A 27,445-nucleotide genomic window follows, 5' to 3' on the forward strand; every position below is an offset into this window, starting at 1 on the left:
GTTACAGTTGTCTAGGCTGTTCCGATCCATCCTTCCTTTCCATGGATGAAAATATCTTTGAAAAGTCAGAGGTTTTGTGAAATGTTGTTCAACTTCAGTCATTTACAGATCCGGTAATCAATTATTGTCGGTTTCACAGATGATAAAATAATTGCAGCAGTGATGTTATTTTTTGATAAAAAATTATGGTGCTCACGAGGATGAGGAATTATTTAGGCTAATTGTTCTATTTTTTATGATTTCGAGGTCTGAGATGAAAAAAAGGTATCAGTTGATTACGAATGTTATTTTTTTTTGTATTTGTCAACCCTCTTTTAGCAGAAGTTGTTAATAAGGATGGCAATGAACAAACTGCTGTATTTGATTATATCGTGTGCATGTCACACCAATAACCTACCATCAAGAAATTACTGTATATCCGCCGTTCTGAGACGGTTTTTCGTGGAACAAATGGAACCTGTGCAAATAGAACTACTCTCTAGTGTGGGATAAATAGCAGAGGTTGTACGGGCTGATTTAATTATATTGAACACGTAATACACAGAGTTTGAAATATTGATAGATCCTCAAACAAGGAAACAACAATTACTGATGCATTTACAGGGGTCCATGGCTGACCAATGTCCGCAGTAACATTGTTTCTCCTTCAGCTGTCCATTAGCCTTCCACCAATAGCTGAATCTGTGTATTTGCACAACAATTGATGACAGAATGTTTGATAATAATACCCCCGACTTATAGCATTTAAGGCATGCATTGAAGAGGTTATAGTCCAATGTAGGAGGTTTGCCAATTTCTATTAGGTGTGACAATGACCTTCAAATATTGCTGTCGTTTGACTGATAAACACATGTCCGAGTTTGTGGTAATATGTTGGATCTTATGTTGTAAACAATCAAACACAAAGCCTTCCTGAATAATTTATTGAACCATATGAATGAACGATACAAAACTGTGAAATACATGAACATACACAATTGCCAGCCTGTAACAAACTCTCCAGTGGGTGATTTGTTTATGGTCAAGTGGGTGATTTTGAATTTTGAAAAGGAATAATTATCAAGGGAAGCCCACTGTCTGCAGATGGTGGGGTTGATTGCATGAAAATAAACCAGAAATTGACTAAAATTAGGATGTCGCGTACCATCCTGTGGGGGTGAGTTGGCAACTATGTGAATGATCTTTGTGAAGAAAGACGCAAACATTATATTCATATATATGTATAGTCAACATACAAGTCAAACTCCTTTTAAATTTAAAAACCGGCCTTTGGCATATCACATTTATTTGTCATTTAAGTGAATGTAAAATAAATGGAAGACAAATAAACACACAACGAAAAACACTTTTATCTTTTCAATGTTTGTGAGGATGTACAAGTCAATGTCCATGAAAGGATGGGTGATTGTTGGTCAGCCCAAGTTCAATAAACTAACAAATTTGATTACTTCTATTGGTATATGGTAATGGATCTGCATTATTAAAAGCATGTGGAGCATGTTTCATGAGAGTCTGTGATACATATCATTTATCTATATCAGATATCACAACATTAGCTACAATTATGTGTCTATACCCCGTGTCATCCAATATCCTGTCATCAGAACATGTAAATGAGATATTCCTGACAACAAATATTGGAGATGAATTCTCCATCTTTGTTTCATTACAACACATTATGAAACTGAGTTTTCATTAAACTTTAGACTTGATATAAAAATGCATGTACATGTAATGGTATCAATGATATAGGCCTAATTTAATGAAACATGTGCTAGTATTACAATTGGAGAACAGAGAATATGTCAATGATGATGATGGAAAACTTTAAAGATATAACAAAATCTAGCTACATCCTCTGAATTGGTAACTGCTATGTATCAAATATATGACATTATATAATTACATGTACCTGCATAAAATTCGTTCTATAGAATGCAACTTGGTCAAATAAATAGTAAATTCTAAAACCAAATAAAATTCTTTGAAAATTAATAATATAATAGACGTGTACGCATTTAAAGTCTAATTGGCATTTATTGAACAAACAAAATAAAAATGATTTTGAAAACAAACCACATATTTAACATAAAATCAGACAAATTTAATGCCGTAATTTTTATCATAAAAGGCTTCTTAATTTGTCACACTTGCCTGTTTATTCTATTATAGACTTAAAGACAATGAAAATATGAAGCATGTGAATGTTACAATAATAGATGGTACATATGATACTGCTAAGCTTCTGTGTGAATCAGATCTTACAACATATCTGATTTCTCGTCTAGGCTCAAATTCAAATGTACGATACACCAATCTGTCGTTGACAGCTTGAACCGGTCTGTAGTTGTTCACTAGCTGCTCCTGAACAATTTCTATGGTAATTTCTTCTACATATTCTTCACCACTAATGCCTGTCTCACTCTGGGTCTTGTAGCTTTCATCTTGCATCATTTGTGGAATGCCCTGTCAAGAACAATGTCAGTTATGTAATTTAGCACATGATTGTCACACAGCTGTAAGTCCCCCAACAGTTCTGCTGGAGCTTCTTGAAGCCATACACTTTTGATTTGATGTGTACTTGGAAAGGGATTCCTGAAAATTAAGTCCTAAAAATGTCTTAATATATTTCATCTACTGTAACTAAATATTGCAGATGAAAGCTTTTTCACTGCAAGGATAAAGTTCAGTATTCATATATGTTAAATTGATTAAAGAGCTATGAATGGTAAGGGTTCCATTTAGCCCCCATTATTGATAGCCATACTTTTGCTTCAATTGAGTTAACTTATCTCAACTTGACCAAAATTACCTAAATTCTTGATCCCACCTTGATATTCAGACAGAAAATAGCATTTATCTTGTAGTTTTCCTTTCATTATCTTATGGTTTTCCTTTCAGAAAATATTGAGCACAAGCTTTGACATATATTTCATATTTATGGCATCTATATAGATATACGTAGTGTACTTGGAAAAAACAGAAGCAAAAAATTTGCTTGTCCAAAGCTGCACTCTATTAATTTATGGAGAGAAAAATAATCACAAAATTTTAGTACTTTAACTAAATCTGAATAAAACTGAGAAATTGTATAACTTCTGACATCATGTACTACAAATGATCGCCATTATCAGGGACAAATTATGTGGAACTGTATTTGACATAATCTCTTTTATGATAAACATAACATTTAATGTTGCTTTAAAAGCTTTAAGATTTTTACTACCATCTGATCTTTAAAAAATTGTAATTATCCATACACAAGTAAAGCAAATTTTATAATTATAAGGTTGAATCATGGCCAAGGTTGTTAAACATGTAAATTTCAAATTCATGCAATTACAAAATTTAATCAAAATGACCAAGAATAAAGGAAGATTTGTGAAAAGTTTTAAGTTCTTAAAGGTAAAACTATGATGCTCTGAGATTTTTGAGAGATCTAAGCTTATATGTAATTGATATAGTATTTCAATTAAAATTACAGAATTTATTCAATATTGATCACAGATGCATGGATATCGTTTTAAAATGACGACTATAATAGCTGTCCTGTCACTGAGTAGAAGAAAGAGAAATTTAAAGTTGAATCACTATAACCAGCTTAATTGAAGAAGCATGACAGAAATGATAGGTTGGATTGTCAATGTCACTTAATCTGTAACATATTTTCAGTTTGTTTCAGGTAAATCCATTTCTATGAATGCTTTACATCATATATGCTGTTACAATTTGATTCATGCCAAATCACAATTAGAATTGGATACATTTGAAATTTTGTATATCTGAACATCACATTCTTACAAAATAATTCTTACAAAACTCTTCATGATTCTAAATGTAAAGAAAATTAAATTAAATTGGAGTTTAAAAAAAACCATGTCTGAGCTTTACCTTTAACTTGTTTCCCTTAAATCAAATTCAATTCAATATATTTATTCTCAACAACTGACAATGGCACAGTGTAGAGAAAAATTACAAACAACAGTAGTAAAGTAAAACAAACAAAGCTTCACAACTAAATAAGAACAGTCTTATTACTCTACGTATTATTAAGGTACATGTATTTAGTTAGACTTTTGGAACCATGTTCTTATACATGTAAAGGCCCTGTGAAACTGACCAATATTTTGCCTTGAAATCAATAGGTCATGAGCTCATTTTGTGGGAAGGCCATGTCCAAGCACTGTATCAAGATTTGAAGGTGGTGGAATTAAGAGAACCCACTAGAACCTTAGTAACCAATATCTACTTGCATGACTTGCAAAACTTAAGACATCATGTGAGACTTAGCCGTACAATGTATATGTACTAATGTTATGAATCATTGAAAATTCAGAGCGTGCATTGAAATTTTAATATAGTATCTACCTTCTTTTTCTGAAGAGCTTTTGTGAGCTCTAGTTCTTGTTTAACATTCCCCATTATGCCTGCCTCCACCAGAATGTCTTTAGCAGCCTGTCTTTGTTTACCAGATACATCTCGTTTCTTCATTTCGCCCTTCTCTACACGATGTTGCAAAAGTTGACGGAATTCTGCCATCTGAAGTTATAAGGTCAAACTATCAGTTTAATCTTAAGATCATAAGGATAAAAAAGCTAAGCCATCTGAAAAATCTAGAGATCATCTGTAATTTCCAGGTGATCATAAAAAGTCAACCATACAAAACAAAATCATCAAACATCAGATATTTATTCTTAAAGTGGAATTAATGTAGAACAAGGAATTAATTTAGGTCAATGGATGCAGTAAATCCTCAAAAATGAAATCTATAACATCATCTGTTGGTTTTTTTAAATTAATGCACGACAGAACATATCAATTTTATGAAAATTATCTAAAGTGAAGATTGGAAGATTTCATTTGATGTTACTGCATTGAATATTTATTATCAGGTTAATGCAAGAATTAGTATGGATAAAGGGGAAATATTTATGACTGGTATGTGTTTTAGCGACACTAAAACCTGTAAAAATTACTTCACAAATTTCCATAACATTCTATTTTAAGTATCGTCTGACCTTAATCTGCCGTATTCATCTAAATATCAGTTGAAATCTTTTTGGACCATTTAATAATATTGAGATATTGTGCCTTGGGGTGTAATTTGAATATTTGTATTACAAAAATAAAAAAAATGTACTGATGTATTTTATGGCAGAACCAAGGTAATATAGAAGCATATAATGTGCTGTAATTGGAAATATACATAAAAGGTAATTAAATTACATTAAAAAACACAAGATACAAATTTTTGCAGAAATATTTCTTTGGTCCTTCATCTGTGTTGCATTTACAAGCTATGTACCATGTTATGATGTTTTGACATTTGTAAGATAAAACACTGAAGCAAAAATAGTTATATTATGGATTCACGTACACGTAATTTACAAACATAAATGTCCACTACACCTGCAACCAAAGTACATTCTTATGATTGGTGAAGGTGGGATGGTGCTCTAATTTTAGTTCTATTTCCTTTCAGTGTCATGATAGCACTTCAGATTAAGTCTCTCAGACATATAATTTGATCTTTCTGTCCTTGGAGAGTATATGTGTCAGGCAGAATATCTCATTTTACTAATAGATGAATTTTTATTAGCTATTTCCTTTTATATACTTTGAAAGGAGTCATGGACTTGTGTAATGAAAAAAACACTTATAACCATTGAATTCTTCACTTGATTCAGTAGAATGTTTTGCAGCAGTCCAGAAAGAGATGTTGCTGTTCATAATGATATAAAGAAGTTAGATCAAGAGTGAAACATGTAAAAATCTGCTGAGGCACCCATATACATACCCCCATGTCTCCTAGGTTTGAAGGAAGGAGATTTTTGTTTAAAAAATCCAAAATTGTTGCTGTAGATATAATACACTTACCTGTCTGGCTGAAAGTGTAAGTTTGTCTTCAAACACAGTCCAGATGACACTCTCAAAGCAGCCTGGGGTTGTCAAAGAACCATTGTACCTGTAGAACTTGTAGGTGTTCTCTGGTAAGAAGTTTTTGATTGGCTGAGCATCAATCTTGACCTTTGCATGATTCTCTAGAAATTTCAATGCAAATGAATATCAATGCCATCTCAAGTTTGTGTATAATGTTCATTAAAAAAGTAACAAATACTTGTAATGCATTTATTGAGTTCTAAAGTTGTCCCAATGTGAAACTAAATTGCATCTTTTCTACACAATTGGGTAATTGCAACTTGATGAAGACATATGTCATTAATATAGTGTAAGTGAAGATCACATATCTAAACAAATTCAATTATTAAAATTTTAAAGAAAAATCTAGTCTATTCAGTTTTTATTTTTAAAATGGGGTAGTCTCCTCTGCACATAAGCTAATTTCTGGAGGATTACTGTAAGTGGTTTTAATTTCGCGTTGCTAAAAGTTCGCGGTTCTTCGTATTGGTCTAATTGCGGTTTTATTTTCATGGAATTCAATTTTATTTTGATGGTAACTGTTCAAAATGTATTGTGTCACACTTGCAAAATGATTGCGGTTGTTTTAATTTCGCGGAAAAATCCCCCATCGCGAACATAGTGAAATTAAAACCATATCGCAATCATATTTCCCCATTTACAGTATTTTTGTTCCTGTGTATTTGTACATGTATGGGCAATATTAACATAGATTTCACTCAGATCTCTCTAAAGGTCGATTTAATGACTGATTCCATTTTGGAAGTGATCTGTGAATGAGAACTGTTGCAGCCAATGACAGATACCTGGAGAGCCTTGCAAGTAGAGGTTTGCAATGGCTGAGTCCCTAAACAATCTGATTTGTAGTGGTCATTAATTTCATTGTTATGGAAAGCATATAAATTGTTGTAATATGATACTAAAATGAAATGATTCATTTTTTTTCTCTCCAGGGACATACTCAAAATTGCATGCTTTTATGTAATGTTTTACAGTGCACACGCTGTTTATTTAAAGCCTTCCTGTTACCTGGATCACGGACAGCCTTCATTCCTTGTATAATTGGCTCTAGGGCTTGGTTGTCTTTATCTCCTATCTGTTTGAAACAAGTATTTTTATAATAATATTGGATATTTATTCTGAAATTTTCGACAGCTATAAGCTGTTATCATTCAGTTTTCGATCGTTAGAATTGGTACACATGCCATATTATATATCCTTAAAGTTTTATATTACAAAAAAAATAAGCAATGAAAATGCAGTTAGGTAAAACACATAAACCCACATATTACAATACTGTTGGTGAGAAAAACAATATATAAGCAGTTATATATGGCTCTCTAAAGATTTATGACTAATTGCACTTGGACAAGATTTCCTTACCCTGAAGAGAACTCCAAGGACAGCTAGGCCCCCAGGTTCTGTCATTGCTTGGCTGATGGAAGCATAATTGACAGAATCATAGTTTACTACATGCAGCTGAAAAGTATTCATAGTGGTGTTTGTTATATAACAACATGCTTTATGGCTGGCATTGAAATTGGGAAATCTTGGAATTTCAAGCTTAAAGGAAGTGAACATGAAAATGTGACAAAGGGTTTTAATTTGTCATTTTGATATACATAATGAATTCTGAAAATCATTAAGATGTAGCTTAATTTCTTCAGTATAGGGAGATATTTCATAAAGATTAACACAGTGACGAGAAGCTGAATTCTGCAGTTTGTGTCGCAGTTATCTTTCTTTCCTGAATAAAAATGTAAATTGTCTTAATCCTGACCTCCAGTGGGAAGGTCTGGCCATCAATCTGGTGTTCTGAACCATGCCCATCATCTGATCCCCAGTGGAAGTGGAACTGGGCAGTGCTGTACACAGATGACAGACCACCATTGGCTACATAGTATGGTCCAATAGTATTGACTTGCACTGTAAATTAATGATCATAAATTCTTTAGTATTGAAGGCAAAACATTGATGATCATGAAGAAAAATTTTGCAAAACTCATGAGTTGAAACACATGTTTATTGAAAGAAGATGCAATAAAATGTTATAGGGTTGATGTAATGTAGCATTAAAATTCAACTGATGTAACATACATGAATGGCCGTTGTTGAAGATGTAGAACTCGGCGTTTGGTGGTGGTGGGTCGTACCAGAAGATAAAATCATTGATGTCTGGGTTGTAAACTGTCCTGTCTCTAACGATGTTGATTGGGGACTGGGATGAACCCAAGCAGGAGTTGTCAAACAGAACATGCCAGTTTGATGGACCTGTTAAGAGTTTTATCATCTTTCTCGTTTAAGATTTCAATGAAACCACTAATTCAATATAGCTCTAGCTTGTTAGTAAATTTCAGGGTGGGGGTGGTTTCTGACTTTATAAATCTCATTTCAGCTATGAAATGTCTTATTTGTGCATTAAATGAAATAAAATGTTACTTTTCAGGGAGAGTCTGACTATAAATCTCAATGCAGCTAGGAAACTTCTTACTCGTGCATCAAATGAAATAATTTTCAATATATTAAGAGTCATATTCATTGATGAGTAATCAGACATGTTTTTCCATAATTGACTAGGCAGCAGTCTGTATTTTCATAAAAATATGTCTTTCAGGAATTTTTTCTTCTACAGATGCCTGATTAAACATTCTCATTAATTTACAGACATGCAATCACCTTTCTTTCCAGTGTAGCCCCAATGAATCTTTTTTGATGGACCTAGAAAATTGAAAAGATTTTTTTATACATTCCTGTTTCCCTAGAGATGCTGACTTTTCTTGGTGGTGAACAATCATCATGGTATACAATAAAACACTTTTATAAACTGGTTGGGAATACTGCATGGTTATTTTCAATTTTGACTGCTGTCTGTCTGATTTCTGCACTCTATAAAGACTGCATACCTTAAGTGACAAAACTTTATAAGATTGATCCAGAAAAGATTTAAAACAACATCAACATTTCCAGAAAGGCTTCTGCCATTATGAAATAAAAATATATTGATATGGCCAAAACTAGCATATTTAGCAGTTAAGAAAAAGTGACTTTCTAGAACAATCACTCACAATTAGTTAAGCCAATTTGGATCTTTATTCTTGTGAGGTAAACAAAACAGACTTTTCTAGAACAGTTACATGCCAATTCACATTAAAACTTAATTGCACAGTTCATATTTAAATGCTATAGTGGTCCCAAAGATGACTGTTGTCACTCTTTAGATCATATAAACACTCAAGTAAAGCTAGCTAGCACGTCCATATTGTCAGATAGATAGTTCTTGTTGGTATCTAAACAACTAGATTTCACTTTACTTTTAGTAATTATTTCTTCTTAATCTGAGCTGGAATGAATGCATGCAGTGTATTTGTTTTGGTTCCATGTAATCATAATGTGTTTTTTATTGATATTCCATATTTTAGATTTTGTTGGCAGATTGAAAAAGTAACAATACTTGGGGATATTGGTTTTTATATTTTTCCTGTTTGAAAAAGATTTTTAGATGTAAAATTATTTTTATACTTGTATCGGGTTTTGTACAGTTGACTGATGGGTACCTTTTTTGGCCTCTATCTTGAATGAGGAGTACACTTTTCTGCTGTTTAGAGGCTGGACGGGGCGGAAGTTGTCGTAGAGAGCCTCCTGGATGAAAGCTGTTGGAATGTCCTCCAGCTTCACAGGTTCATCTTCACTCATGTTGTGCGTCATTCGGTATTCCTGTAAGGAAGACCTGTGGTTTTTCATTTCTCTATATTAATTGCAAATCACAGAGAATTGTACGAAGTTTAAATAACTATTCTGTCTGTCTGGGAATATCATCTACCAACAATTAGAATAATGCAATCGGGGTTTCATGTATCAACTTTGGACATCCTTATGCAATTTTCAACAAAAACATTTGTGTTGACACATTTATCATTTTAGAATTATGTTATTATTGAGATATATTGAAGAATAACCTTGCTCTGTTTTTGTTTTGTCTGAAGGAAACAAAATATTAACATTTTTAAAGAAGATTGATGTGACATTCAGACTTATAGACTATTAGTGAAAAACAAAAGCCAGATTTTGCTCTGGGAGATCTTAGAAAAAGGTTTAATTTTTTTATAGGAGTTATCAGGTGGTTTTAATCTTGTTCAAGGGTAAATCAATCAGTTTAAGTAAGAATTCTAATCAACAAAACTATAAGCAAGGTTTAATAATTAGGTCAAATAGTCCTCTTCCTTGACCTTATAAAGCAACAGTCAATACAGATTAAAAAAGCCAAGTGATACAGATTAAACCTGATCTGTTGGAAGCTGGTGATGAAATAAGACTTGAAAGGCAGCAAATAAAGAATGGCATGCAAGGATATCATAAATCTTTGGATTTCTCATCAAATGTTTTAAAAGCTGCACAGGAAGTATATATGCTTCGACACATTGATTTCTGCATGTGGAGGAATCTCTCTGCTACCATACTCATTAACAGTCACAGTCTCATGATCTTGACAGATTTTTTTTTTGGCTAAGTGCATGTTCAAAGTATACCATGCTCCAACTGTTCACATGTACCCTGTCTATACAACCTCCTCACCAGATTATTATATGTGTTCTAAGGCACCAAATAGTCATTTGTCTTGTTAATAACTTGGCCTAAGGACTCTTCTTCAAATTCCTTCGGTTTCTTGGATGAAAGGTGTAATGTATTAAATCTATTACATACATTGCTTTGATTATATATGACCGTAAGTTCCTTGCATGATGCTAACATGTTAGCTTAGTAGTGTGGCAAAATATGTTAGATCATTACACCAGGCTGAGGGATAAAGAAGAGAATAATTATACTGGTTAATTGGGAGTTCAATAGAAGGTCTGTGATTTAATTTGAATGCCAAAACCCTTAACATGGTTATTCAGAGAAAAATATGAAAAAAATAATCCTTTTATATCTTGTTTATACTTAATAGGAACACTGAATGATTTTAACTCCTAAATAAATGATTTTAAATCAATATGTGCAAAAGATCGTTTAATAAGAGCACAAATGGTGAGTGTTTGTAATGCATTTCAGATGCCATGGCATTTAAACCTTGCTAAGCTGATAGCTAGTGGCAGATCAATGGAGGATGATATAGTTTAATGATCTTAATGATTTGTAATCAGATACGAGTGATGAAATATTGGAATATATAGTTATTGATATGAACTTTTGTATGAATATAACAAAGTTAAGAAAGAAAGATTTAAATGCTAGAGACTGTGCATCACCAAATGTTATCAAGTTTTGTGAACTTATGTCGACCACTAACCATACAACATTTAAAAATCCATGTAAGTTTATTTCTAAAATATACAGTATAGCTGGATAGTCTGTCCTTCATGCCTTCGATGTCTTTTTCGATTATAACATACTTTGTATATATATATATCGTATTATAATTTACGCCAACATATTATCTCTTATATCGTATACGTCTGTGTATAGTTGTATTATAATACGTAAATGTTTCTCATTATAAGTTTAGAGTGAATAAACTGAACTTGAACCTAATGAACTATATGATATAAAGCCAATATGTGATGTAATAGATCAACCACCATTCGGAAAATGACATCAACCAATTTGAAAGTAATTACTCAGTATATGACCTCTTGGTTTTCTATGAAACTAGATATGAGACATATTATGAACAGAAGTGAAATGTGAGGCTAAAATATCAATTGATCCCCTACAGGTGAAACAGGGTGGGTATGTTATACATGTAGTTTCCTTTCCATCTGTCCATCCATCAGTCAGTCCTCAATTTCTGAGCTGTTCATAAAATATTGATATCTGCACTTACAACTTAATTAGATTATGTGTAAATTAAGATATGGATATTAAGAACTATAGATTATGTGTAAATTAAGGTATGGATATTAAGAACTAGTAATTAGATGAAACGTAAACTTAGTCAGTTGGTTGACTCACTTGCAAAAGTGCGATAAAAAAAGATGAAATTATAATAGCTCTAAGATATATTAATATGTCACTATTTACTTTTGTAGTGAATAATAAAAGATCAAGGTTGGATTGTATGGCAATTATCCCATTTTCGAATGAGTTATAACCCATTGTATGACATTTGTTTTTTTTTTTTTTTGCTGTAACAATGGAATCATTTGAAATAGTGGAGGCGAGTTTCACGGATTGTCAAGATTGTACAATTTTGTTGGGATGTCATTGATAATGGTCTCTGTTCATTGAAACTTTATACACACATTATGCATTTCATTGTGGTTTGAGATACCTTGAGGATGGTTGTGTGAGGTTGACATTTAGATAACCTTGAGGATGGTTGGGTAAGGATGAAGTTTTAAATACCTTGATGATGTTTTTGTGAGGTTGATGTTCTAGATAACCTTGATGATGTTTTTGTGAGGTTGATATTTTAGATAACCTTGAGGATGGTTGTGTGAGGTTGATATTTTAGATAACCTTGAGGATGGTTGTGTGAGGTTGACATTTAGATAACCTTGAGGATGGTTGGGTAAGGATGAAGTTTTAAATACCTTGATGATGTTTTTGTGAGGTTGATGTTCTAGATAACCTTGATGATGTTTTTGTGAGGTTGATATTTTAGATAACCTTGAGGATGGTTGTGTGAGGTTGATATTTTAGATAACCTTGAGGATGGTTGTGTGAGGGTGACATTTAGATAACCTTGAGGATGGTTTTGTGAGATTGATATTCTAGATAACTTTGAGGATGGTTTTGTGAGGTTGATATTCTAGATAACCTTGAGGATGTTTTGTGAGGTTGATATTTTAGATAACCTTGAGGATGGTTGTGTGAGGTTGATATTGTAGATAACCTTGAGGATGGTTGTGTGAGGTTGACATTTAGATAACCTTTGGGATAGTTGTGTGAGGGTGACATTTAGATAACCTTGAGGATGGTTTTGTGAGATTGATATTCTAGATAACCTTGAGGATGGTTGTGTGAGGTTGACATTTAGATAACCTTGAGGATGGTTGTGTGAGATTGACATTTAGATAACCTTGAGGATGGTTGTGTGAGAGTGACATTTAGATAACTTTGAGGATGGTTTTGTGAGGTTGATATTCTAGATAACCTTGAGGATAGTTGTGTGAGGGTGACATTTAGATAACCTTGAGGATGGTTGTGTGAGGTTGATATTCTAGATAACCTTGAGGATGTTGTGTGAGGTTGATATTCTAGATAACCTTGAGGATGATTTTTTGCAGTTGATATTCTAGATAACCTTGAGGATAGTTTTGTGAGGTTGATATTCTAGATAACCTTGAGGATGTTGTGTGAGGTTGATATTCTAGATAACCTTGAGGATGATTTTTTGCAGTTGATATTCTAGATAACCTTGAGGATAGTTTTGTGAGGTTGATATTCTAGATAACCTTGGGGATGGTTGTGTGAGGTTGATATTCTAGATAACCTTGAGGATGGTTTTGTGCAGTTGATATTCTAGATAACTTTGAGGATGGTTGTGTGAGGTTGATATTCTAGATAACCTTGACGATGGTTGTGTGAGGTTGATATTTTAGATAACCTTGGGGATGGTTTTGTGAGATTAATATTCTAGATAACCTTGAGGATGGCATTGTAGGGATGACATTTAGATACCTTGATGATGGTGCCCTCCTGTTGTTTGGCCTCTGCCTTCTGCCTCTTTTCCATCTGTAACTTCAGTGATAACTCATCCAGGACTTTTCCTTTGATTCCGACCTCCTCCAGGACTTCCTCTGCTGCCAGTTCCCGTTTGTCTGTAATACTCCTCCTATTTCTTTGTTGTTTCTTTTTATGTTGGAGAAGTGTACGGAACATTCTCATCTGATTAAGAGGAAGGAAATGTGAAACTATCATGAAATTGTTTGTTATTAATCTTCAGATCCCATGATATTAGGTTTTTTCTGATGTGTTGGTTAATCAGGTTAACCTACTGATAGAGATTTCCTAAAAGACCTGTTAGGTAATTTAAATTTACTGCCTCTTAGGTTGGAAACTAAATCAAAATGTTTCTTTGAAATTCCGCTGTAATCCAATTTTCAAGTTCTCATGAGAAAGAAATCTTTAATAAGAAAAAATCTCTTATACTGATTCCTTACCTGTCTGTGAGAAATTGTCTGTTTCTGATCAAACACAGTCCAAACGACACTCTCAAAACAGCCAGGTGTGGTGAGGGAACCATTGTATCTGAAGTATCGTGTGATGTCCTCTGGGAGGAAATTTCTGATCGGCTGTGCATCAATGCGGGCCTTCACTTTGGCTCCTAAGTGTGATGATATACATGTAGTCTAACATATAGTATAATGACTGAACAATATGATTACATACACTTGATTGTATATTGGGATTATGTGTGTGTGTGTGTGTGCGTGTGTGGTAATTTAAGTGTAGTATGATTTTTTACCTGGGTCTCTGACAGTATTCATAGCATTGATAATAGGTTCCAGGGTAGGATTGTCTTCATCCACAATCTGTTGAGTTTAAAGAAAAATGTAACCACAGTTGAGCGCATTCTTCAAATGATTAAAATTTATAGATAGGTCAGCATATTTCATCTTAATAAGTTTAACAGACCAGCTAGACCCAAGATTTGAACCCAGGTACCCTGACACTATAGTCAAGTGTCCCATCAACAGATCTATTTATAGCCACCAGTGATGAGTCCCAGTTAAATGTCACATTCCTCTTCCTCCTCAAACATTTTCACACTTTAAAAAAGACATCAAGCCAGAATCTTTATCACCAAGCAGGTATTTTCACCTGTAAATTTCAGAGGCTATCTAGGTCACCAATGTAAATGGAAGGGAGAAAATGTTACAGACCCGCCGACTGGGATTCAATCCAGCTGCCTCCTGAATCTGTAGTCAGGTGCACTTCTGACTAAGATACCTGGCACTGCATGGCGACCGAACCTATATCGAAGTGCCACAGATGAAATATGGCCTTATATACTGAAACTATTTTCATGTACTGTGAATCTGACCACAGCTTTTTTTTTTCTTTTTTTTTTTCTTTTTTTTTAATTTTAGAATTTTGTTGTTAATGAACCAGTTATTTTGTGCGTTAAGATTTGTGAATTAATTGTCTCATTTACAAATATAAATGTATGTAACATTCATAATAGTGAATGTCAGGGCCGCCCATCATCAATTTCCTAATAAAAGAAGTAAGAAGTAAAAGTTGGATAATAATTTCAGTACTAGTGGATGATTTCATATAAAATAGAGGCTGACAAGTAATTTTGAAAATACAGATAAATAATTCATTGTATGACTTAATTGCTTAGTGACATCTTATTTGTAAATGTATGAGCACTCATGGAGTTATCATGGTAATTGCTGCTAGATTTCTTACTTCAAACAAAACTCCGAGAACTGCCAAACCTCCAGGCTGGACCATGGCCTCTGTGATCATGTCATACTGGTCAGAATCATAGCTTACTACATGGAGCTGTAAAAAGATAGAATTATCACAATCAAAGGGAAACAACTCTATTTCAAGGTAACTGTTTCAGCAGCTTGGATTAGAGTTATCTTTCTTTGACACTTACTTCTAGTGGGCTGGCTTTACCATTTACTAAATGTTCTGACCCACGGTCATTTTGATGCCCCCAGTGGAAATGGAACTGTGCAGTGGTAAAAACGGACGGCAGACCACCATTGGACACATAGAATGGGCCCACAGTGTCAATTTGGACTAGATGAAGTTGAAAAAGAATTATATACATAATTATACAGTGAAATGCAAAACGTTTGATGCAGTATTATTTATTTGAATTAAATTAGTTGTATTTATTCAGCTTTGCAATTAAAAGGAAATTAAACAATTTCAGATATTTTGAAATTACTGGTGTGTCCATTGTTAGTGACATCAAAATATGACCCAGGGAGTGGGGGGTCATGCCATAAAGCAAACTGGTTGAGGCTGGAATCATAAATTGCCTTCTCTCTCAAAATGTTGATGGGGGATTGGCTTAATCCAGAACAAGCATTGTCAAACAGCTTATGCCAGTTTTCTGGTCCTGAAGTATCACAAAAGTCAAAATCAATGAATGAATGATATACAACTGATTAACAGGTATTAATTGGCAAGCAGTTGGTCATTACATATTTCAACTTTTTGAAATTTTAATATTATACATTGATAAACACAGTTAAAATGATATCTATCATGGACATAACTTAAATGATACCTGGAAAAATCTTCGGATTATAGACATTACATAAAACATACTGAGTATTTTTTACAGTAGAATTCAAATCTAACTCCATTGGTTATTGCTTTGATATTTATCAGATGGTTGAAGGGTATCAGCTAGCTGTCATCATAACCATTTTTTAATATTGCTATAGTTGAATTATGATCAAGACATGAGGAAATCTGATCATTGGAAAAATCTACCACAAATTCACAGGCTCTCGACATTTTAAATATATATGATTTAAAAAACTGTTCTCCTGTAAACACATGTTGGTGCATATATATACACATATCTAGTTTAATATCTAAACATTTACACAATTTCAAGGTATTATGCTATTTGTTTAATGATCTCAGTGGTAGAATGTATACAAAACCAGATAACCGATTTGTAACAAATATTTACACCACACACTATTTGTATACAAACTACTTGGTATCTATATGAATATGATATTGATAGCAGATAACAGATTTTGGGTTGGGTGCAGGGAACATTAATGTATAATGTTGCAAACTCAAGTGTCTCAGTTTGAGTGGCCTTGCATTTTTGATGTGATTTGATTTTGATAAAGAAAGTATATCCTAAGAAGAGGGTGCATGTTTGGGTTGTTAATACGGGGCATAGATTAGATGACCTGTGTTTTAGGTTCAATGAATTCTAATAAATATTTGGTCTGAAATATGCCCAGCTTCATATCTGTTTTGTGCATCGCTCTATGTCTTGTACATATCATTATAGGGGCTTGATGAGTTTAAGGTGTTTTTAGCAATCAACAGAATTTCTGTAAAGAGTCAATGGTGCAGTCAGAGTCATTTTGATTTGATCCTTGATTTGAATTTTAAAGGGGATTGATTGTATCAAATGTGGTTTTTTAACCCATATTAATCATTATATGTCATAGGAAACAACCCATTCTTTTGTATGCAGTTGACAATTGCAGTATGTGTGAATTGAACTTTTAGATGTTATTGATAGTGTAGAGTTTCACGGTTGTGAGAGATACATGTATATGGTATATATGAACTTAAGGGAGTTAAGCAACACAGCATTATGCCAAATATCTGTTAAATACTAAAATCTTTTTTGAATATTTTCTCCCAATTTTAATTTCACAATAGCAAGCAATAGTGTGCATGACCACTTATCACATCATAGTTACATGTATAGAGAGGATCGAGGGAATTAAAAAAGATATTAATTTCTCTCTCTCTCTCTCTCTCTCTCTCTCTCTCTCAATGCAATGCATTCACAAAGGCTTCTTATCAATAATTCAGACAAAATGCATACTGTGAATTAAGTGTCATGTGGAACACAGCAAATCATTTCCATTGTAATTAATGCACATTTTTAATTATACAGTATACTCTTTGATATAAACAAATTGAAGGTGATATAATTATTGCAATGCTTTATTCTACTTGTGGGATACCTATATATCTTGGTCATCAAGCAATTTCAATATCATTTTAAGTTAAATGGCAGTTTGCAAGAATTTTGAAAAAGATGGATGAATTATGAATTTATAAATCACAGAATATTAACTCGCACAATACAGTTAATGTTTTATTTAACGCTTTCAGTGTTCCAATACATGTATTGGACTTGCTTTTTTGCAAGCAGATCAAAAGTATATGAATGTTCTCAATAGTGTGTGCAACACCTCTGAGGAATTAAGACAGCAAGCAACATATGATAATGAAGGAAATAGTGTTGCCATATTTCATTGTACTAGATGGATAGCTGCCATTTTGGCCCTTCCTGTATACTCTCTAAGATTTACCTCCTTAATGACCTGAGAGTCTCTAGACAGTGTTTGTAATGTCAAGGAAATGATAAGGCATCAATTATTTTATACATAATGTATAGTATTGTGTATTGTGAACCCAAAGGATCATAAAGTTAGTGACGACATATATCTATAGAATCCTATAGTATAAAAAATATCCCCAAATTACCTAGGCCCTTTCCAACATAATGTGTTCCTACATATATTTAGAATAATAGAGAAAGCATAGGGAGATGCACATGTGCTACAATGTAAGTTTATAGTAGCAAAACTTAATTACCAATCCTCACTCAAAATGTGTCATATGGTCAGCAGTACAGATCTTTTATATTATCACTGAAATGACCAGTGGTCTGATAATTAACATGTAGACTAACCATTTAGTCCCGAGTATCCCCAATGTGAGCCGCCACCGGCATCTGAAAAAAAGGTTAAAATATACTTTTACGTTAGTATTACAACTAATCCAAGCATTGCAGAGTGGAGCAACTGGATGTAATAATTGTAATTGTAGACATGCAACTTCGATCCAACTCAGTGCAATTTAGTGATGTTACACGTGGGCTCTCATCACCCACACCATCATCCATATCACATCATAGTATCACATGAGCATATCCCCTCCAACTCAGTAGGGAAAGGACAATGAATGAATTTGAAGGTCGGTTTATGAAGGTAATCACTTTGTCATATTTCTCTCCCATTTGTTTAGTCATTGCTGCGGTGTTTACTCAGTAGTCACTTTAATGCCCCATTACAAGGATTTTTATGTCAATCTTTTCACAGATATTTCGAAAGCACATTTAAAGAATATGAACGGAGCAGTGCACTATGAATATTCAATGTCCTCAATACTGGTCAATTTTGAATTTTATGTTATCTTGTATTTACTATAAAGTCATTTCAATTTTTAAGGTAAAAGGGAATTAAAAACTAACCATTGAAAATGCACTGTACTGAAAATTTTATACATGACCTTTTTTGTTTCAAAGTCATTATTTAACTGTCTTAAATGTGACAGTACGCTTTCACCTTCAAACATTTCCTGTATGACAGAGAGGGAGAACTGTTATGTGCTGTTTGCACAGTGTTAAAAATAAACTGGCACTCAGTGTAGACCAAGAATTTGACCTATGAGTTAAAAAATATTGACAGAATAAAATGGAAAACTAAATTTATTGAGGGGAAACAATAATGGTTCATTAATTAAATAGTCATGGGTAATTGTTTATTCTCATTCATGGAGTCAAGGTGACTTTGTGAATATTATTTCTGCTTGGATAGAAAATAATTTTGATAGCATCTTTTTAAAGTTATCTCAAACCATAAGTGAATTATTGAAATTTTAACATGGAAAACCTATAAACATAAAATATTTGTAGTGTTCATAAAATTGCAATGATAATTCATGTGTATATGTGTTTGTTTCTTTAAAAAAAAACAGTGCAGAATATAAATTCAAATAATGAATTAAATCAATAATTTTATTATTTTTAAAATTGATATAGATTATGGAAAAGCAGGTTGATCTTGACTATGTTTATAGATAATGAAATTGATTTTCTTACCTGTACAAGTGAGATAAAAAGATAAAATCACCAACACCACAAACATTGCTTGTTGAAGGGCAAACTTAGACTACTAAATGTGGGCTAAAATTGACAACTTGCATTTACAGTGCTGACGAAAAATGGAGTGGGGCTCGGAAAGGGACAAACATAATTGATAGAGTGATAATTTAATGAAAAGAATTTAGTGTCACAGGGAGTAAGGGGTGTCATATTAAATATTTAATTGGCTATTGTTGTACACTGAATGAAGGATATTTTCTTTTGTTGTTCAATCATCTTTCATTTTTCATGAAACCATATTAATCTATTTGAAAAATCCTTAAAAAGAATTGTTTTGAATTTATGTACTGTTTAATTATGTTTTTAATTCTGTAATATAATTTGGTATGACAATTTGTGTTTAGGATTTTAGACTGGTTATACAGTAGTGGTTTGATGACACTTGCTTCACAACTGAGAGGTCCTGGGTTAAATTCTCAATCCCGGCAACCAGTCAGTTATATCTCAGGATGTTTGAACATTGATAAATGACTATTCATTTACCGAGACCCCGGCATCAGAAGTGTCTTTTAGATATAACCAGGAGTGAAACATGGAGGTACCATATGTCATGGTATTTTTTGGCATCAATTACTAATAAAGAACTATAGCTCTCACTGTTACGACCTTGAGTGCCATGAAAAGGTCAAATTCTGCAGCTAAAAATAATGTCCATATATGATTGAAAAAATCTCAATAAAACAAAACAAGCAAACATGATTTTAGAAATTTGTAAAAGAGGAATAACTCATCTAATACATTTCTTGTATTGATTTCAGTAGAAAATTTTAGTCTTTGAGTAAAAAAGTTATATTAATTAAGCTGCACTGTATTGAGTTGTGTCATTAAAATGATGATAACATTAAGGGGCTCACTGTGATATATTTGGTATCTGTCTAATATACCCATCCCTCAGAGAAAAATCACATATCACAGTTCTCTTACATTGCAACACCATGTCTTTGAAAAACTTCAAGGAAATATAGACCAAAACTAGCGCCGGTGCCCCACCCACCAAAATGAAGTGTTAAATGATGATAAACAGTATCTAATAACTTTTATCTCTTTTGCTTAATTGCCAGTGGCACTAAAATAAGAATCGCACTAAAATAAATGCATATATACAATATCATATATTATGTGGATGTTTATTGGGTGAGCACTGTGTGCCTCATTAAGACTGACACATTAATCTTTCCAAATAACTTTCATCTATAACAAGTCCCTGCTGGTTAAGTCTGACAATTCTTAATGCAAACATCTGACTGTTGAACACTGAGTGCACGTATGCAGAGATTATGTAATTTACCTGATATTGCACCCTTTCATAAATGTGGTATCAAATAAAGGATCGGTTACGATAATGTGTAACAGTGAGTTGGAGCTTTGGTGCTCAGATAACAGGCATGATTCATGGGAGGTCCCAGTCCTTCATTCAGTTACCCAAAAAAAATCTGACTAAATGGTAACATATTCTTCAAAATTTTTTTAGTAATGATTCCATACTTTAATAATTATTTTAGAACTTCTGACTTTAATAATGTACAATTTATTAGTAATTAAATTACTAGTCTGTCTTTCATTTAATCGTTTTGTTTGGTTTTTTTTTTTTTGGGGTGGTTGGGGATGGGGTGGGGTGGGGGATTGGGGTTGCTGGGGTGTTATAATTAAAACCATATAGGCAATAATCAAGGAAATTTTAGAAATTTGTCTACATATTTTCTTTGGTAATACTCTTGTACCAAGACAGGAGAACTTTTAAGATGAGCCAGACAAGCATTTGAACCTGGAATCTCAAGCTGAGCTCTCCGGCTACTTACCAGTGAATCAAACCTGTCAGCCACCATAATTTCTTTACAACTGGTTACAATATATGTAGCTGTATAGCTGTAAGTTCTCTACTAAAAATATAGAGCTTTATATTTTTATAAAGATATTTGCTTCATTGAATGTGATTTGGGGGTGGGGGGGGGGGGGGTGGAGGTGCTTATACACCCAATTGATTACAGAAGCATGTCTCATTCTAAAAGAAAAGAACAAATAATTATTTAATTAACTATTATAAATGTACTAAAATCTTGGAGAATTATTTTCATATGCTTACAAATTACGTCCCACATAAAGAAGACATCCATAGCCTCCATTTATATACTGGGATAATAAATTCTCACACTGTCAGACAAGTAAGTAATATTTATCATCTGAATATCAGCTGGCTCAGGCCAGATTAAGTTTGAAAATGAATACCAACCGGACCATGGTAGTATATTCAATGCATGACCACAGTCACACTTTGATATATAATGTATCTAGTACTATTTACTCTTAATGCACATACTAGTAAGTACATTAACACAGCGAGACTTGTATATACAGTGCATTCAATTTACAATCTACCGCACTTCCCCAAGTACATTGTAATAATTCATTTTACAAGGTAAAATTCTGATCATCAATAATTCATGTATAAGAATATATTAGGCAATGTTTTACGCAAGTCTGTTAAAGTTTTTCATGATGGCAGTGTCTGAGAATTAAAAATCCTGAATAGTACATTTATATCATCTACCACAAAACTTGAGGAGACGGGAAGAATTATAATTGCATGTTTTTTGATTTATACATGTACAAATAATCACCTGTTTTAGTGCTTTTTGTTACTGTTACAAAATGTTGTTTCTATAAACAAACTGTTCCCTATATAACTCTTTGGACACTTTTAGTGCATGCCATAGAAGTGCTAATAAATTTAAGTAAAATCTATTTTTAAAATCCACCTTTAATGTATTTGAAACAGGTAGAGAAATTTTCAAAGGTGACCATCAGACAGTCCAGTACCTTATATATTGTAAATAAAACTTAGGAATACACCACCTTATTTCGATCAAAACAGGAAAAATTAATTTGTACTAATAATGACATCTTCAATTAGCCCTGATGCTACGAAAATGCTGTTAAATTTATATTTGCAACAATTTCATCAATTTGATTATGTCAGTGTATTTTTTATCTAGAAACATGCAGTAAATTGTGAATATACATCTATGATGATGGAGCATGCTGACATTCTATTGTTTCTTAAGCATGCAAGCTCAAAATTTCCTGAAAGTTTGCAGTTTTGTCTGCATTGTAGAGAAATGGCAGGGATTGTTTGGTTTTGTGATGTCATAGACTCAATGGTACACATCCAATGAAATCATTTCCTACATATTTTCGATAGGATTGTAACCGCATTAATTCATTTTTGGAAATGTGAGTTAAAACAGGATGTCTCATTTTAGATGTCTTAATGTTTTACAGTACAGATATTAGTGAAATAGTGACAGATCATGAGCATAAAGTAACCATGAAAAATGGGGTTTTGTTTTTAATTATGAGGCATTATGCCTCAGATGTGCTAGCCAGCCAGCCACCCCCCCCCCCCCCCCTTTCTGGCCCAACCCTACCTTTTGATAAACGTCATATGATGATATCAACATCAGTGTACTTGGTTATGGTTTTGATGCTACAGAATTCAGGATTTATTAAAGAATACAATTTTCTTGACAGGTTTTAAGGAGACCCATGAGGCTTTCTGCAGACACCAGGATGAACAACTCGCTCTGTATACAACCATTTCCATCATTAATCTTGCAGAACTTAGTGGCAAGGAGAAGGAAATCAGTGATGCATATCTTAATCATATTGTCGAGTTCAACTCGCCTCATATCACGTATACCTCATTTGATTTTCATGAGCATTGGTGAGTTTTATTCTCTGTCATATACCTCAATCAGTAATATTTTCCATTGTGAACTACAAGCATTCCTTTATAACATCCAATCTCTGTTAACATTTTATATTTCAATCCTGGACAGACGTGATTGATTGATTAAATATTGTTTTAACATCCCACTCAAGAATTTTTCACTCATATGGAGAAGTCACCATTGCCGGTAAAGGACTGCAAAATTTATACATACTGTAGGTCTATGCTCGGCGCTTACGGCCTTTGAGTGAGCAGGGAGGGATCTTAATCGTGCCACACCTGCTGTGACACGGGACCTTGGTTTTCACGGTCTTATCCGAAGGACCATCCCATTTATTCTCCTCTTACGACAAGCAAGGGGTACTGAGGACCTATTCTAACCCAAATCCCCACGTAGTACTTCTGGATTCTTTTCCAGAACACAGTACAGTGATTGTGCAAGCTGCATGCTAAGTCGCCTATAATTTGATTGCCACAAAAGTTTCTTTAGTGGTTCTAGAGAAGCATTGATATTTTCATGACCATGGCTTCTGCAACAAAATCAGTACCGATGCTCTCCAGAATATTACTACACTGCAACAACTTTTTTTCTTGTGGAGTTAAAGCAATTCCAACATGGTTTCCTCTTTGGCTGAAACAAAAATTAACATCTTCAGAATGTTAGATCACCAATTTTGGTACAGATGGATTCTAATGTTATAGTGTTGTATACTCTTTAAAGCATTGAGAATTCCAATATGGCTGAGACCATGTCTATAGGCTGTTCAGTGGATCATCAGGTATAGAATCTAGTGATCTAGAGGAGTTCTTATCTCCATACAACTGGTTGTGAATGGGGAAATAGTATTGTTGTCATGCTTTCATGTGTGTGTGTGTGTATATCTGTACTCCTGACTAGGGGCCCAGATTCATTGAGGTAGCCATATAGCTGTGACAGCCATCAAACTCATCATCATGAAAGGTTATCAAGGTCAGAGGTCAAATGTCCATGTCGTTGGATGGGGGTTAAGTATTTAAAATCAAAGCAAACCATAGCATGTAGGTGATCAAACATTACATTCTTATAATGCCCCTTAGTAAAAGATAAAATCTAGTGCTTTAAACTGTTAAAGTTTAGAGATCAAAAGTTGGGGTCATATCATTGTGGATATATATATTAAGTTTCACAAAGAAAAAAGAGTTCCTTAGTTGAAGGAATTAGACCCAAGTGATCAATTTAAGCTCCCAGGAGCCTATAGTATTTTGCACATATCTTGTCTGCTGGCATGATACTGTCTATAATGTGTTAATTCATACAATGACATAGATGCATTATTTTCAGTCGTGGTATGAAGTTTGAGAATGTCTCAATATTGACTGATGGCGTCAGTGACATGATCAAAGACATGCGATACTGCTGGTGAGTGGATTCTTTTATTCATTATAGATACACAAATTTATATAAGAATATGATAGATTATGAGGAATATGCAGGCTATGAACAATTTTGTGTGCATTATATATAGTCAAACCTCGTTGTCTAAAATGTGACGGTGCTGAGGAAAAACTTCAAGATATCTGAGGGTATGAGATTAAAATATATAAAGTAAATGTAGTTGGGACTTCTACCTCACTTTGACATATCCATGGTATTCGAGATATCGAACTTCAACTGTATAAATACACTTGATTATATGTAAATTTTATAAAAGGACTATAATATATGATTCTTTATACTGTTTATGTACTGAGATGTTCATGATAAACTGGACAGGACATCAAATGTTTCTATATAGCCAATCTGCCGCAGTTATAATGTAAAACTTTCCAATCATAATCTTAGGTATGAAGAAAGAATGTTTTTTTGATGAAATTGTTTCTATATCAGTGATGAAATCAAGGTTAAAATCTAATACACCTTTCTGTGAAAGAAATCAATGAAAACTGGAAGTTTCCTGTAGTCACTCCTGACTGTTGGGAATTATAACTTGGTATCGGACAGGAAAAAATTATATTGTAAAGTGCAGGGACTATAAATGTTACTGAAAGCATTAGAGGTCCATATTCAAGCCCTCTATACACTAGTTAGAAACACTTTTTAAGTATATAGAATGGTCCATATACATGTGCAATGTATTTCTTTTTTATGTATAAGGAAGTCATCCATAGTATGTGCATAGGGTTCTTTTGCCAATTCAGATAAAATCCCTCGAATATTCCACTGTAATATGAAAAATGTGTAAATGTTTTTAAAAACCAGAAAGGTGTGTGCTTAAGGAAAAACTGTTTACTGATGCTATATTGCATTAAGGAACCATTTGAATTGCAAATAACAAATTTCAGAAGTCATTTTATTGTAATATCCAAGGGCAGCTTACTCTTATTTAATTTTTCTTTTGAGAAAATAGATTCATTATATGCTCAGTCTCAGGGCTTTCCTGTATCTTTCAATTTGTCCTTCTTTTAATGTCTTGATATTTATAGTCACAATCTTTCAATAATGCTTGTAATGAAAATGTACACTGTCTGATTGGAACTTTTTGATGTGCAATAGGTTCCTTAAATGATGGTTTTTTATGTCTTTTGACGGACATATTATGGTAAAGGCTTTCCCTTCTGTCCATCTATGAGCTTTATATTTTTCACACTGTGAGGCCTAGGACTTAATCAAACTTGGTCAGTTAATGGATCTTGGGGAAGGAGGTGAGAAAGAGATTAAGTGTGTTTAAATTGCAACCCCAAAATAGGTCATTATGGCCTCCTTCTGGAATTTTATGGCCATACATACTCAAATTGCGTCTGGATCATAATCTCTCACGCTGTGAGGCAAAGGACCATCAAAATTGGCCAGTTGATGTATCTTGGGAGGGGGAGATGTGTCCAACACAAAGTTGATTACTGTGGCCCCATTTTGTAGTTGCAATTAACAGTGAAATTACATTGTGTGACTTTAAATTTAAGCATGCAAGCTTAGATATGTATCATGTTCACATGGTTCCAGATGGGCATATGCACTTTATTTTTCACTAAGGTTGAACAAGAACAACACAATTTGTGAACAAAGAGGAGTGTTCAGAGTCAACTGTGTGGACTGCCTTGATAGAACCAATGTCAGCCAAACAGCCATAGCTAGAATCGTCATGGAAACACAAGTAAACTAGCAAACATTCCAAAACTTTCATCTATGATAATGATAAAATCAGTAATATAAAACTTAAAAATCATATGCATTAACTATTTTTTCTTTGACAGTTGAGAAAACTTGGAGTTCTACCACCTGATGAAATTCTTCCCACAAATTGTAAGAAGATTTTTCAGCAGCTTTGGGCCAACAATGGTGATGCCATCAGCCGGCAGTATGCTGGAACTGCTGCACTGAAGGTAAACTACAAAAAAGTTTATAGAACCCTAAAAGTCAAACCCAAGGGATTTAATTATAACTCAGTCAAAGGAAAGCTTTTCACTTCTACTTATATCTACATCGTTTTTCATTGAACAAATTTGTTGTTTTCATAGTTGTGTCATTCCACAGTACATTAGTGTATGTTTAGATATCTATATATACCCAGTCTTAATGAAACACTTTTTTGAACACAATCCATTCAGGGCTCCGTATCTGGACAGTGTACCAAACCAAACAGAAATTCTCCAGCCCAAATCAGACACAAAGAATAACTTAATTATTTTAATTTTGAAAAGAACTCTGAAGACAAAAAAAAAAAGTTCAAGATTACATTATACCACCTAAAGGTTTGGTCAAATTTAATTCAAGTGTAATAGAAACACTATGTGTATATTGTATATTGATTTTTATTACGATCATTACTTCTTTTCAATAATAATTTTAACAGAAGTCAGTGATATAGATGAAGAGTACAGGCCCAATGGTCTTGTATATGTAATATTTAACAAGCCCAACCTCAATTTCACTGGACTTGCATGGTCTTCAGGCCCGTGGCTATAATTTCAAAGACTGTATACCCACATGCACTGACTATATATAAACCTGTGTGTTGGACCAAGATACAATTTTTGCTCATTTAATGAAGAGCAACTAGTAGCCTTGCACAATATATTGTATCGGTAAAACTAGCTGTAGGACTGTAGCTCTCCGGGGGAACACTGGAATAGGCCAGAGAGGATTACAGGTACGAAGTTACACAGAAATTAGTTTTGGAAGGGGGAGGGGGACTATT

At 33.5% G+C, this 27,445-nt stretch overlaps 2 protein-coding genes across 3 annotated transcripts in view; one reads left to right on the forward strand and one right to left on the reverse strand.

The window, feature by feature from the left end:
- Nucleotides 1-27,445, forward strand: part of LOC125659904 (phosphatidylinositide phosphatase SAC2-like) — a 141,523-nt gene that overhangs the window by 106,140 nt on the left and 7,938 nt on the right. For both annotated transcript variants that reach the window (XM_048891701.2, XM_056148953.1), the window contains 4 exons: nucleotides 23,072-23,264; nucleotides 24,592-24,669; nucleotides 26,281-26,401; nucleotides 26,502-26,630. In XM_048891701.2, coding sequence (XP_048747658.2) covers nucleotides 23,072-23,264; nucleotides 24,592-24,669; nucleotides 26,281-26,401; nucleotides 26,502-26,630 — 521 coding nt within the window. The remainder of the gene's footprint in view (nucleotides 1-23,071; nucleotides 23,265-24,591; nucleotides 24,670-26,280; nucleotides 26,402-26,501; nucleotides 26,631-27,445) is intronic.
- On the reverse strand, nucleotides 909-19,597 carry LOC125659901 (receptor-type tyrosine-protein phosphatase gamma-like). The gene is made up of 17 exons (XM_048891696.2): nucleotides 19,481-19,597; nucleotides 18,290-18,331; nucleotides 15,770-15,943; nucleotides 15,473-15,618; nucleotides 15,277-15,372; nucleotides 14,327-14,393; nucleotides 14,022-14,185; nucleotides 13,540-13,746; nucleotides 9,474-9,633; nucleotides 8,596-8,637; nucleotides 8,017-8,190; nucleotides 7,700-7,845; nucleotides 7,303-7,398; nucleotides 6,949-7,015; nucleotides 5,878-6,041; nucleotides 4,369-4,539; nucleotides 909-2,466 (listed from the first exon to the last, which is right to left on the reverse strand). Exons 1-17 carry the CDS (start codon nucleotides 19,524-19,526, stop codon nucleotides 2,167-2,169), a joined length of 2,262 nt encoding a protein of 753 aa, XP_048747653.2. The 5' UTR covers nucleotides 19,527-19,597; the 3' UTR covers nucleotides 909-2,166.

This window comes from Ostrea edulis, chromosome 9 (assembly GCF_947568905.1).
Source record: "Ostrea edulis chromosome 9, xbOstEdul1.1, whole genome shotgun sequence".
NCBI classification, from domain to species: Eukaryota; Metazoa; Mollusca; class Bivalvia; order Ostreida; family Ostreidae; genus Ostrea; species Ostrea edulis.

What these genes read in the sequence shown, in the direction of transcription:
- LOC125659901 (XM_048891696.2), bottom strand. Translation starts at nt 19,526, where the DNA reads ATGTTTGTGGTGTTGGTGATTTTATCTTTTTATCTCACTTGTACAG. An exon ending in AGGAGGGCACCATCATCAAG is followed by an intron (nt 9,634 to 13,539) that starts GTATCTAAATGT and finishes TCTTCCTTACAG; the next exon opens with GAATACCGAATGACGCACAA. An exon ending in AAGCTCTTCAGAAAAAGAAG is followed by an intron (nt 2,467 to 4,368) that starts GTAGATACTATA and finishes TGTTCTTGACAG; the next exon opens with GGCATTCCACAAATGATGCA.